Raw genomic sequence first — 14,734 nt, 5'->3', positions numbered from 1 at the left:
GAGAGAAAGAAAGATAGAAAAATGAAGATGGGAGATGAGCAAGGCGATGCCTTGACGTCAACGACAAACCACTTTTCATCCTATAATTTACAACAATTCAAGGACACTCATTGGATCATCCGGAGGTCTATAAGAGTCAGATTGAGAGCACTTCATTTCACATTGTCAAATATCATCTGTTCATTTTGTGTGGGCTGACTAACACCGCATTAGAAATGTTAGATATTCACATCTCAACAGACTACCAAGACATTCTGGTTCTCTCCATTCCTTATATTATGAGAGATTCCATCCTCAAGATCATTAATATGTGTTTTAAAAGACACGTTCTCATAAAATAAGACATATATTCATGCCCCAATATTTTAACCAGGGACTCCTTTTTTCTACCAAGATGGGTTTGATAGAAGGTGCAGAAATGCTGCAACTCCCACTTCCTCTCATTCTACAGACACACTTGTTGAAATGCGGTAAGAAAAATCTCCAGCCTGTCTAGCTCACTACGTACTGTTAGTATTTCACTGAGCACCTCTTCAATAAGCTCACCCTCTTCAGCATATTATTACACAGAAATACATGACCTGCAACATACTGCACTTTCAATAATCAATTACCAATTAGCACATAATTACAACTTATTAACTATTGCGGAGCCCAACAGTTCCTCTCTCCCCGACCCCACCCCACACACATCTTTTTACCTGAGTTTGACGCCCTCTTCATTGACTTCCTCCTCCGCTGGTTGCGGTGACTGTGTGTCCCCTCTGGGCTCCCGTACGGAGCAGGCGGTTGCAGTGCGTTCTGAGAGGCTCTCCATGTCTTCGGTGTGTGTGTGCATGCCGTGCGTCCGGTACAACCGAGCGCTAGAAACGGAGGAGGAGGAAGTGGAGCCCCCTCCACACTGACCGCGAGCTGGAGAAGCATCTGCACCCTTCCTCCCTCCTCCTCCTCCTCCTCTCCTAGTCCAAAGAGGGGAAGAGGCCCCGCTTGTAAGTGTGTGTGGGCTCCTGAGCTCCCCGTTGCTTGGCAACACAGGTCCGGAATGGAGTGGACGTGGAGAGGTTGGCGTACTACATACAAGAGATGCACAGTAATAAGCAGCTGCAATAACAATAAGCAAGAGTGATATCTCTACTTGAAGATGAGGAGGCAAATATAACTCTAACTGTACAAGAGTAACGGAATAGTATGAAAATGTATGCACTCAATACTGTAAGTTGCTCTAGATAAGAGCGTCTGCTAAATGACTAACGTAAATATAACTGTAGCGCATTCAGAAAACCGATATTCCTTTACTCAATATATGCAACAAAGAACAGTGTCCTGTATTGCCTTGCTCTAGGCTCATATGTCACTCAATGGAAAGGCAGCTCATAAAAGACAATGATATACTTGTTGCTCCTCAGTTTGAGTGTGTGTCTGCGTGCGAGTGTCTGTGTGTGTGTGTTTGAATCAGTCTGGGCTGGGTTACAGCGAGGCTCACCGTCGTGCCCGGGGAGATAGCGGAGGTTTCTGGAGATCAGGGACACAGAGGGAGCTGCTGCCTGACCTGCTGCCTGGGCTGGGCTCTGGACCAGGCCTCAGAGAGACTGCAGGGCCTGGAAGAGGGAGAGAGAGAGAGAAGAAGAGAGAGTGAGAGAGAGAAAGAAAGGGGAAGAGAGGGTGAGAGAGAGAGAGAGAGAGAGAGAGAGAGAGAAGAAGAGAGAGTGAGAGAGAGAAAGAAAGGGGAAGAGAGGGTGAGAGAGAGAGAGAGAGAGAGAGAGAGAGAGAGAGAGGGAGGGAGGGAGATGATAAGTAAGGGTTTAAGGGAAAGGGATGAGTGGGCAAAGAGGGAACAGTGAGTTAAGGACAAGGAAATTGAAGTACTTTAGCTCTATTGTCCTATATATAACACACACACACACACACACACACACACACACACACACACAGACACTGACTCTTGAGTACAGGGATGATTGGCAGGTAGTCATGACTTTGAAACCCACTTTAGACAGAAGAATGTGTTGCTAGGGGAGTCTCCTGAGTTGGATTGAGAGAGAGTGTGTTTTCAGCAGATTACTGTACCCCGGGACACGTGAATAACTGGGTTTTCCTCCCAGTGCTAAACTAGTCTACTTAGGAATTGTTTTTCAATGGCACTGTTTGCCTAGCAGCTCCATTCTGGTTCTGTATAAGCTGCTGCACCACTGACTAACACCGCCCAGACCTGCAAGCACTTGATTTTCCTCTGGCAAACTGGCACTAAGTGGGCGAGTTAAGAGACTGATTATCTCATGAGAACACTCGCACAGTGACGTTTGAATTAGTCAGTTATAAGCTCTTGATAAACAGCTGTGCGAATCCTCTACCCTTACCCTGACCTTAACCATAATCTTAACCCTTACCGTAACCATTTTAAATTTCAACTTCAATGGGGTAGGGATGTCCCAAAGATATGACCGATGGATATAGCTAGCCTTAAAACTCAGGTAAATCCCCCTCTGCTTTTCTGAGATTACCACCTGCTTATTCGGGGGCAAGTGCTTCCATATGCTCGAGGTTATTGTTGTAACAGAAGATCTATGCACCCACCCATTAAGTCAGGAATGATATGCTTCAGTTCAGTGGAGTTGCAAAGTGCCACCCTTTTCTGCTGATCTAAGGCTACATAGGCCATAGTCACATGATGTTCTATATATACAATATAATAGAATCCTTTGAGATAATCTATCCCTGTTCAGGTATTTGTAGCAGGATTCCAGTGAAAAATTTAAAATTCTTTCAAAACAGACTTTGTACTTAAAGACTGCTGGGGGTATTATGCATTACATTGGCCATTAGTCTTCTAATTAGTCATTATGCAATAGCCTACCAGCTTGGACAAAATAAGGCCATTCAATACTATGGGCACACACCTACCACACACTCTGAACACCTGTTGTACGTATTACACCCACAGAACAAACAGCAGGTTCAGTTTACATTCATACTCCTCAGTAGCTATGGAACAGCCAATCCAGTCCCACACACCTCAGTAACTATGGAACAGCCAATCCAGTCCCATACACCTCAGTAGCTATGGAACAGCCAATCCAGTCCCACACACCTCAGTAACTATGGAACAGCCAATCCAGTCCCATACACCTCAGTAGCTATGGAACAGCCAATCCAGTCCCACACACCTCAGTAGCTATGGAACAGCCAATCCAGTCCCACACACCTCAGTAGCTATGGAACAGCCAATCCAGTCCCACACACCCCAGTAGCTATGGAACAGCCAATCCAGTCCCATACAGCTCAGTAACTATGGAACAGCCAATCCAGTCCCATACACCTCAGTAGCTATGGAACAGCTAGTCCAGTCCCATACAGCTCAGTAACTATGGAACAGCTAGTCCAGTCCCACACACCTCAGTAGCTATGGAACAGCCAATCCAGTCCCACACACCTCAGTAGCTGTTACGGATACAGGTATCCTGTGTATGTATCCGGTGTGTGTTTCTTGTCTCTCCTTCTCCCCTCACAGGTGACAATCATCACTCCCCAATCAGTCATCAATCAGTCCCCAATCAGAAGACACCTGTTCCTTTTCCCTCAACCTATCACAGCCCCTTTCCCTTGGTTTAAAAACCCAGTCAGTTGTTTTCTCCCCAGATCAATCTTTGTGTTCATGCTCTCAATCTCGCTGTGTTCAAGCTCTCGCTCTGTGTTGATCTCTTTTGTTTTGAAACTACATGTCACTTTGTCCATCCCACCTTTGAGTATTGTTTTTGTTAAAGTGTTGACTGTTTGTTTGTTTGGTGAGAAAAGGGGGTACCAAGACAAGTCACCCATGGGCATACATTACCCGTAGGAATACTTTGTCTAAGTACCCTAGTTAGAACTGGGCGGACCACCCTCTGTATTTTTGGTTAGTTAGCTAGCTGTTGTGGAAATAGGCTAGTCTAACTTAGGGGTGTTTTCGATTATTGTTTCTTTGCTTGGGTCCAGCTCAGCCCCTTTTCTCACACCCCTTTACCGTGTGTTTAAAATAAACCTTTTTGAGTTTGACGGTAGATTTCAGTTGTCTGTGGTTTTTGGTTCTCTCTGTTCTTTATCACTATAATAATTTGCATGATTTATGTTACGGGTCTCGTATCCATCCCCCCCCTAGACTGCTGGGCCAAAGGGATTCGTAACAGTAGCTATGGAACAGCCAATCCAGTGCCATACACCTCAGTAGCTATGGAACAGCCAGTCCAGTCCCATACACCTCAGTAGCTATGGAACAGCCAATCCAGTCAGTCCAGTCCCATACACCTCAGTAACTATGGAACAGCTAGTCCAGTCAGTCCAGTCCCATACACCTCAGTAACTATGGAACAGCTAGTCCAGTCAGTCCAGTCCCATACACCTCAGTAACTATGGAACAGCTAGTCCAGTCAGTCCAGTCCCATACACTTCAGTAGCTATGGAACAGCCAATCCAGTCCCATACACCTCAGTAGCTATGGAACAGCCAATCCAGTCCCATACACCTCAGTAACTATGGAACAGCCAATCCAGTCCCATACACCTCAGTAGCTATGGAACAGCCAGTCCAGTCCCATACACCTCAGTAACTATGGAACAGCTAGTCCAGTCAGTCCAGTCCCATACACTTCAGTAGCTATGGAACAGCCAATCCAGTCCCATACACCTCAGTAGCTATGGAACAGCCAATCCAGTCCCATACACCTCAGTAACTATGGAACAGCCAATCCAGTCCCATACACCTCAGTAGCTATGGAACAGCCAGTCCAGTCCCATATACCTCAGTAACTATGGAACAGCCAGTCCAGTCCCATACACCTCAGTAGCTATGGAACAGCCAGTCCAGTCCCATACACCTCAGTAGCTATGGAACAGCCAGTACAGTCCCATACACCTCAGTAGCTATGCAACAGCCAATCCAGTCCCATACACCTCAGTAGCTATGGAACAGCCAGTCCAGTCCCATACACCTCAGTAGCTATGGAACAGCCAACCCAGTCCCATACACCTCATGTAGGTCGTTTACACAAAAATCAACCTATCTTTTTAAACTCATCGACCCATTACTGTACATCATTCCTGTAGATTCAAGATTGTTTTGAGAGAGTATGAGGAATGAAAAAGTTCATCAACAATTGTTGTACTACTCCTTTAAGAAAAAGCAATTGATCAGAGATATGATAAGGTTATCTACCAAACTGAAAGTTGTAACCAAACTGAAAGTTGTAACAACTTTGTTGCAGCAGGTAGCCTAGTGGTTAGAGCGTTGGGCCAGTAACCGCAAAGGTTGCTAGATCAAATCCCTGAGCAGACAAGGTAAAAATCTGTCGTTCTGCCCCTAAACAAGGCAGGTAACCCACTGTTCCTAGGCTGTCATTGTAAATAAGAATTTGTTCTTAACTGACTTGCCTAGTTAAAAAGGTTAAATAAAATTTTAAACCGCTTTTACTAGAGGTTAAATAATGGTTAGACTTTTTCTCAAAGGACTCAAAGAAAATATTGAGGGTTACAGTCTTTGAAGAGCATCTCTTTTCATCCTGTTTTATAATGGTCCCATAAATTTTACAACGTGCTCGTGTTTAACTAGGGCGCCTGACTCTCCGGACCTAACTGGTCATATATAAAGAAATGTCCTTCACACCCTAAAAGCCTATCCCACAGGCTGGGCAAAGTCTACCAGGGACCAGGAAATTGTCCTGGAGAAATGAACTGTCTGTCTATTCTTGGAAGCCTGCACCACGTACAGGTGTCACCTTTATTTGGGGTAAAAAACAAAAAGGGGAATGGCTGAAATAAAAACAGCATGCAATATCTGCCATAGAATGCACTGGTGTAGTCACACAGTTCTTAGTCCATTGGCCTATACATTCATGTATCTGAATACTTTGTTGACAATAGCAATATATTATGGTGTGTAACAACCCACTGAGCACAGACGTCAGTTCGACGTATAGTTTTGATTTTCACTTGGTTGAGTTGTCAACTAATGTGAATTCAACGTGAAATCAACAAAACATTTCACCCTTACGGGTTGCTGACTTTTTGAGAATCCAATCACCATTTCCAAGTTGATTCAACGTCATCACATTGCAATTATGTGGAAACAATGTTGATTCAACCAGTTTTTGCACAGTGGGAAGGGTGTATTTCCGTGACGGCAGCTCTCCTCCTCTCCAGCCTCAGGCTATATGAAGTGATAGGGTGGAGATTAAAAGGTAGTTGGCTAGAAGAACAGGCATCACTCATACAAATTTGTTATAAAAACACATATTATAAAACAATGGAACCAGTTCCTCTGGTTTCATTAGCTTTCATTAGCTCTCAGGACCGGCCGACCGTCAAGCCTGTGTTCACTGTGGAACAATACAAGCGCTGCTGTTCTGCGGTCTATAAAACACCACAGAATAACAACAATGATACCCCAGACTGACTGGCTGGATGATTTTAGGAAAGAGGTCAGGGGTTCCTGTGTCCATCAATGGGATATAAAGAGCAGTGGTGTAACTAAGTAAAAATACTTTGAAGTACTTAAGTCATTTTTTTGTGGTATCTGTACTTTACATTACTATTTATATTTTTGACCATTTGTAATATCTTACTTCACAACAATCCTAAAGAAACAAGGTACTTTTTGCTCCATACATTTTCCCTGACACCCAAAAGTACCCCTTACATTTCAATTGCTTAGCAGGACAGGAACATTTTCCAATTCACAGATTTATCAAGAGAACATCCCTGGTCATCCCTACTGCCTCTGATCTGGCGGACTCATTAAACACAAATGCTTTGTTTATAAATTATGTCTGAGTGTTTGTGCCCCTAGTTATCTGTAAATTAGAAAAACAAGACAATTGTGCTGTCTGGTATGCTTAAAGGAATACTTTGAATTTTGTCAATGAAGCCCTTTATCTACTTCTCCAGAGTCAGATTAACTTGTGGATACCATTTTTATCTCTGCGTGCAGTTTGAAGGAAGTTGCTAACTAGCATTAGCACAATTGCTAACTAGAGCAATGACGAAGTCAATGGTATCTATAGCACAATGACTTGGAAGTCTATGGTAACTGCTAGCATGCTACTGTAGTAGATACCATAGACTTCCAGTCATTGCTCTAACACTAGTTAGCATTGGCTCATGAAAATACCTCTAACTTCCTTCATACTGGATGCAGAGACATAAAATGGTATCCATTAGTTCATCTGACTCTGGGGAAGTAGATACAGGGCTTCATTGCCAAAATCCCAAAGTAACCCTGTAATATAAGGGATTTGAAATGAATTGATACTCAAGTAAATTACTTTTGATACTCAAGTATATTTTAGCAATTACATTTACTTTTGATACTTAAATATATTTAAAACCAAATACTTTCAGACTTTTACTCAAGTAGTATTTTACAGGTTGGCTTTCACTTTTACTTGAGTCATTTTCTATTAAGGTGTCTTTTTACTCAAGTAAGACAATTGGGTCGTTTTTCCACCACTGCTAAAGAGATCCATTTACCAAAGCAGCTCAGTTTTAAACTCCAGATTTAGGGCCTTACATGAAGTTAAATGTAGACAAACTTCAGAACTTTCCTAAAACTGCTGTACACATAGATTATCAGCATTCCATGCTACCTGAATCCCAGGTATTTTCAAACTGAATGCGTTATTGTATTCTCAAACTTAATGACTCTCTACTGTAGCAGACAAAAGACACAGATTTCTTAACCTTTATTTAACTAGGCAAGTCAGTTAAGAACAAATTCTTATTTACAATGACAGCCTAGGAACAGTGGGTTAATTGCCTTGCTCAGGGGCAGAACGACATATTTTTACCTTGTCAGCTCGGGAATTCGATCTAGCAAACTTTTAGTTACTGGCGCAACACTCTAACCTCTAGGCTACCTGCTGCCCCAGGTAGCGTATGCTTGGTGAAATTCAGAGCGGAAGGTAAGACGGGGGTTTTCTATTCTTACTTTCAAGTTGTTCTGACGAGGCCAGCCTCTTCTTCCTCATGGAACGGTAGAAGCGGGAGTTCCTGCGGATGGGGGCGATGACCCTGTCATCCTCCTCTTCCTCCTCGTGGTTGGTGGAGTGCACCGGTGCTGCGGGCTGCTTGTCAGGTGGCTCCTGCGACTTTTGACCCCACTTGCCCCTGAACAGGGCCGTCATCGCCATGGCAATGGGCTCCAGGCTCCGTGGGGTGTGTGTCCCCCTCCTGTTCTCAGATCCGGGATGGTGGGGTAGTTCCTGTCGGGTTTGGCTTCAGGGCAGAGGAGAGCGTAGAATCCATCAAATGTTAGCCAGAATCCAGGAGAAAATCCATTCCTGTCAATCTCAAGTCCCGGCGAGGCAACACAACAACAACACACACACTTCAGGGCTCAGTCTCATATAGGTTAGCGACTGCCCGGCACACTGAGGCCAAAGTAGCTCTCCCTAGTCTCTCTCTCCTCCTCTCCCCTCTCTCTCTACTCCTCCCTCTTCCTCCTCCCCCTGCCTGGGGGGCAGGAGTGTTGTTAGTTACTCAAACAGCCATGGAGCCAATCAGAGTCAGCCCCCTCTCTCTCCCTAAGCTGTAATGATTCTCTCTCTCTCTCTCTCTCTCTCTCACCCTCTGCCTTGCATTCATACTTTTGCAGCAGGGACCCCATTTCTTCTCCCAGAATTTCTGGGGACACCATTTTTTTTTCTCAAGATCCTACCCCACTCCAAATATAATGACACAACCTTAAAATCGTTACATTTCTATTTTTACATCAACAAATATCCTTCAATTAATTACATTTTCATCTCTTATCAAAATGAAAAGAAACCAAAAAATAAATGTATTCAACACATTTCTTTTTCTAATTATCTTTCTCAAAAACATTTATATATTGTCCCATACAACAATCTGTTCTCTTCATTTTTATTTTGCCGACCCCACTGCAGACCCCGACTTTGAATACCACTGCTGTACTGTCTGTATGGGGCCTGCTGAAAGACATTCCAGAGCCCGGCCTGGCCTTACCTGCATGCCAACTTTCTCTGCTCTGCTCTTCTGTGCTCTGAAGAACCAGAAAAGCCACTTACCTGTTCCAGGGAATTCAGCTTCGTGGGGATCACTGATCACTCCTTCAGCACTCCTTTTCTTTATATCCTTCCTCTCAAGATCTTCAGTGTGTTCCCCAGTGTTGTATACCTTGTATTCTCCTGTATAGGGGTTAGTCCCACCTCAGAGAACACACTAAAAGCCAGTACACCTGCCAGGACCTGTAGGTCCTCCAGTGTGGTACAGAACTGTGTGTTCAGATGATATGTAGCCTGTTGTCCTACTTGTCTTGTGGTGGATGATGGTCTCTCTAAATCCGCGCCCCGCTGCCTGATCAGTATAGTTCAACGTTTGTTCTTTGTTTCTCCATACAGCAACAGGAGAGAGAATTCCAGGGCTCCTTTATGCAGAGAATGGCTAAGTGAGGTCTTGTTGTATGAGCAGAGTGTTCGCCTCGCACCATCAAACTCCTTCCCTCTAATCAGACCAAATGGAGAGGGACTGGGGGTCAAACACATTTACACAACATCCAAAAGATAATTGAGGAAGGCTGACGGAGTAACAACACAAGCTCTCTGAAGCTGCATGTCTTATACAGAACTGTTTCTGTCTTGATCATCCAACTACAATAGTTATTGTGTCACTGGGAAAGATTCTCATATCTAATAATATATTAGAGGCACAATAAGGCACACCGATCTTCTTGACGTCTCAACTGCAGAAACAATCTCACGTCACATTGACAAAATAACAATGGAGATAGATTGAGCAAGGCACCACACTTTTCCAGACTCACCCTACTGACTCCTCTCCTCAGACGGGCGTGTTTGTGTGATTCACACAGCTTTGTTGACTGGCTCTACCCAACCAATCATATAGATCTCTATTACAGTAATGTTTCAATATAGAGAACGTGTATAGGGAGGAGAGGTACAGTAGAAAGAAAAGAGAGAGAAGTGAAAGTGTAAAGGATTTCTCAAATCAGTGATCAAAATAGGAATGTTTACTTATAGTGACTATATCAGTACTCTCATTCTCCCTTTGTCAAAGTATATTGAACAGGTTGGTTTAGAGAGAGAGATAGAGAGAGAGAGTTCCTGAAACACCCCTGACATAACAAAGATGACGGGTTTCGGGGCGGAATGCGTTTTGTACACTGAGCATTTTCCTTGAGCTCAAGTCAGACATCTGAGGTATGCAACATGTCCCTCCCTGAGGATGCAGTATTGTGTAACCTGGTTAGACATATTCCTACTCTCACTCTCTAAGTCCTGTCTTTCTAGTTCACAGGTCAAGAGTGCCGTTTGTAACTCCAACCACAGTGTGGTTATCTGAGTCGAGCGATGGATTTAATCTGCCTGCTAAAGGCATCGTTAAAATTCCACACCTGAAGCCTGTTGATAATAATATGACACCTACTGTGGTTAACCATTAACTTATGCTCTAGGATAGAACATGTCTACAAAGTGCTTTTACGGACTCAGTCATAATGTATATCAACTCAGCTTTTTGGATAGATGAGAAGTGGGGAGGAAGAAGCGAGAGAAGGAAGTAGAGAGAGAGAGAGAGAGAGAGAGAGAGAGAGAGAGAGAGAGAGAGAGAGATGCTTGCTAGTGTTTCACCTCACAAGGGGCTGAAATAATTAAGCTCAGTCAAAGCTGTAAGGGAGAGTGGGCTTAGTTGAGCCATTTTTTACATTCAGAATCACTCCATCAAGGGAAATATAGTATTCTTTCTAACAAAGATATCTACATATATTTCAGGATGTTGTGTATCATTGGAAATAATCAGAATTCATGTAAATATTACAGTTTAAAAAAACATAGCTTGTCCAAAACAAGTGGTCTAGTGGCACAACGAGAAAGGGTAAGTTAAGCCGCCTACACATTTCTGTACTGAATGAAATATTACCACTACCTTTTTAAAAACATGTCTTCTTTATTTCCAAAACACAATTCAACACAATCGCAATCCCTTTTTTGTCTTTTACTAATTTTAAGCAAATTTTAACACAGATTTAACACCTAACACACACTTTATACTTAACTTTTTTTTTTTTACACTTAACCTAAACCAGGCTCTGTTGTTACCTCATATCCCAACAATAATGCCTTGCATTATGCCTGTGAAGAAAACACTTTCATTTGATCAACTTGCCATTGGCTGAACTTACCCCATCCGCTGGGCAAAAACTGGTTCAATCAATGTTGTTTCCATGTCATTTCAACCAAAAAAATCTGTGTTGACATTGTATCAATGTGGAAAACTGATTACATTTGCAAAAAGTCATCAACGTAAGTGCATTTGTCCTTTTTTTTTACCCAAATTGTACCTAAATTCAACGTGTTGTTGATTTCACGTTGAATTCTTGTTATTTGACAACTCAACCAAATGTATATCCAAATTAGACGTTGTACTAACTAACGTCTGTGCCCAGTGGGAAAGGACCCTCAATTTACCCCTTTGGCTCAATTTACCCCTTTGGCTCAATTTACCCCACTCTCCCCTACTAATATGATCCATATGAGGGATTGTCACTCCCATTTATCCTAATCTGATTTACTAATCTATCCACTAGAGAGAAATCTAATTTATTTTAATCTGATTTACTAATCTATTCTCTAGAGAGAAATCTCATTCATTCTAATCTGATTTACTAATCTATTCACTAGAGGGAAACCTAATTTGTCCTAATCTGATTTACTAATATATTCACTAGAGGTAAACCTCATTTATCCTGATCTGATTTACTAATCTGTCCACTAGAGGTTAACCTAATTTATCCTAATATGATTTACTAATCTATCCACTAGAGGTTAACCTAATTTATCCTAATATTATTTACTAATCTATCCACTAGAGGTTAACCTAATTTATCCTAATATGATTTACTAATCTATCCACTAGAGGTTAACCTAATTTATCCTGATCTGATTTACTAATCTATCCACTAGAGGGCATTTGGTATTTCATTAGGATCCCCAGTAGCTGTTACAAAAGCAGCAGCTATTTAGGGAAACCTTGTTCACCCTAATCTGATTCACTAATCTATCCACCAAAGGGAAACCTCTCCCCAACAAACAAATGTGTTAAATAATCTTATTGTGCAAAACTGTTTTTTACAATCATTAAAGATTAAAGTCACAATTTCCATATGCTATTGACTAACCAAAAAGCATTACTATTGGTTTAGTTTAGGCCTGGATTCAATCAGGTCAAGCGTTAACCAGCATAGCTGATGTTTTGGCTTAATCATGGTGGTATCCACATGAATGTAGAAGTGTTTAGAAACATATACTATTCTTATTTACAGTAAAAGTGACTCCAGATTGACACAATACATTATTTACCATTCATTTCTATTGGGCACAAAATAATCTGAAAGACAACAAACAGCAAATGCATCCAACAAGTTTGTAATGTCACAAGCTTGACGTAATCATTGCGTGCTAGGAATATGGGACCAAATACTAAACTTTTGGTCCCAATACTTTTGGTCCCCGAAAATGGAGGGACTATGTACAAAAAGTGCTGTAATTTCTAAACGGTTCACCTGATATGGATGAAAATACCCTCAAATGACAGTCTGCACTTGAACCTCATAGTCATTGTATCATTTCAAATCCAAAAGGCTGGAGTACAGAGCCAAAACAACAAACAATGTGTCACTGTCCCAGTACTTTTGAAGCTCACTATAGTTTATTAGGATCCCCATTAGCTATTGAACATGCAGCAGCTACTCTTCCTGGTGTCCACATAAAACGTACACACTCATGACTGAGTAAGGACCAGTTATGGACAAGAACAACATAAGATAATATTAAACGACATTAAAAGATTAATAAAATAAAAATAGAGTAATATATTTGTAAACCCCTGGTGATAATTAGTTAATTAAATATAATTAAGCCTAATTTACTGGTTACCTTCCACCTGCATCTATTGCTCCTGTAACAGGAGTCATGTGGATCATGGTATTAATGTCACACTCTTGGCAGCCTGGGTGGAAATGTGATACAAGGAGTGTTAACTCAAAATGTCCACAGTCACCTAATTGGTTATGTACAGTAGCTAGTCAAACAAAATGTTTGGTTAATTGTGTACAGTTCAAGTGTCACCGCAGGTGACAAAAACTCAGTAGGTCTCTCGATCACTGTCTGTGTTGTACATGGTCTTCAAATATGACCTTAGGCTTTCACCTTGTTTCATTAATTGGACAAATGTGTTACCACATTCAGTATATTGTATCTATTGCACAATGCACACACAGTGCATTAGGAAAGTATTCAGACCCCTTCACTTTTTCCACATTTTGTTACGTTACAGCCTTATACTAAAATGTATTAAATTATTGTATTTCCTCATCAATCTACACACAATACACCATAATGACAAAGCAAAAACAGGTTTTTATACATAAAAAAAATACAAATAAAAAAATGATTTACATAAGTATTCAGACCTTTTGCTATGAGACTTGAAAATGAGCTCAGGTTCATCCTGTTTCAATTGATCCTCCTTGAGATGTTTCTACATCTTGATTGGACCACCTGTGGTAAATTCAATTGATTGGACATGATTTGGAAAGGCACACACCTGACTATTTAAAAAAAAAAAAAAAAAAAAAAATTTTACCTTTATTTAACTAGGCAAGTCAGTTAAGAACACATTCTTATTTACAATGATGGCCTACCCCGGCCAAACCCAGACGACGCTCGGCCAATTGTGCGCCGCCCCAATCACGGCCGGATGTGATACAGCCTGGACTATAAAGGTCCCACAGTTCACAGTGCATGTCAGAGCAAAAACCAAGCCAGGAGGTTGAAAGAATTGTCCATAGAGCTCAGAGACATGATTGTGTCAAGGCACAGATCTGGGGAAGGGTACCAAAAAATGTCTGCAGCATTGAAGGTCTCCAAAAGCACAGTGGCCTCCATCATTATTAAATGGAAGAAGTTTGGAGCCAACAAGACTCTTCTTGGTGGTTCCAAACTGAGCAATCGGGGGAGAAGGGCCTTGGTCAGGGAGGTGACCAAGAACCCGATTGTCACTCTGACAGAGCTCCAGAGTTACTCTGTGGAGATGGGAGAACCTTCCAGAAGGACAACCATCTCTACTCCAGCAATCAGGCCTTTATGGTAGAGTGGCCATCGCTCATCACCTGGCCAATAGCATTCCTACAGTGAAGGATGGTGGTGGCAGTGTCATACTGTGGGGATGTTTTTCAGCGGCAGGGACTGGGAGACTAGTCAGGATCGAGGGAAAGATGAACAGTGCAAAGTACAGAGAGACCCTTGATGAAAACCAACTCCAGAGCGCTCAGGACCTGACTGGGGCGAATGTTCACCTTCCAACGGGACATTGACCCTAAGTACATAGCCAAGACAACGCAGGAGTAGCTTCGGTAGAAGTCTCTGAATGTCCTTGAGTGGCCCAGCCAGAGCCCGGACTTGAACCCGATCGAACATCTCTGGAGAGACCTGAAAGTAGGTGTGCAGAGACGCTCCCCATCCAACCTGACAGATCTAGAGAGGATCTGCAGAGAAGAATGGGAGAAACTCCCCAAATACAGGTGTGCCAAGCTTGTAGCGACATACCCAAGAAGACTCAAAGGCTGTAATCGCTGCCAAAGGTGCTTTAACAAAGTACTCAGTAAAGGGTCTGAATACCTATGTAAATGTGATATAAATGTTTTATATATATATATATATATATATATATAT

The 14,734-nt window shown here is 42.2% G+C and overlaps 1 protein-coding gene across 1 annotated transcript in view; it reads right to left on the bottom strand.

Moving 5' to 3' along the window:
• LOC106613164 (ephexin-1) overlaps window positions 1–8,437 on the bottom strand; it is a 30,292-nt gene extending 21,855 nt beyond the window's left edge. Inside the window, exons 1-3 of the mRNA XM_045724737.2 lie at window positions 7,954–8,437; window positions 1,484–1,598; window positions 702–1,070 (exon numbers count right to left, since the gene is read on the bottom strand). Of these exons, the coding sequence (XP_045580693.1) occupies window positions 702–1,070; window positions 1,484–1,598; window positions 7,954–8,155 (686 nt within the window). The 5' untranslated portion in view covers window positions 8,156–8,437. The remainder of the gene's footprint in view (window positions 1–701; window positions 1,071–1,483; window positions 1,599–7,953) is intronic.
• Between the last annotated feature and the right edge of the window lie 6,297 nt (window positions 8,438–14,734).

The sequence above is a fragment of the Salmo salar genome, chromosome 09 (assembly GCF_965601325.2).
Source record: "Salmo salar chromosome 09, fSalSal1, whole genome shotgun sequence".
Lineage (NCBI taxonomy): Eukaryota > Metazoa > Chordata > Actinopteri > Salmoniformes > Salmonidae > Salmo > Salmo salar.
This window is presented reverse-complemented; position numbering and strand designations above follow the sequence as displayed.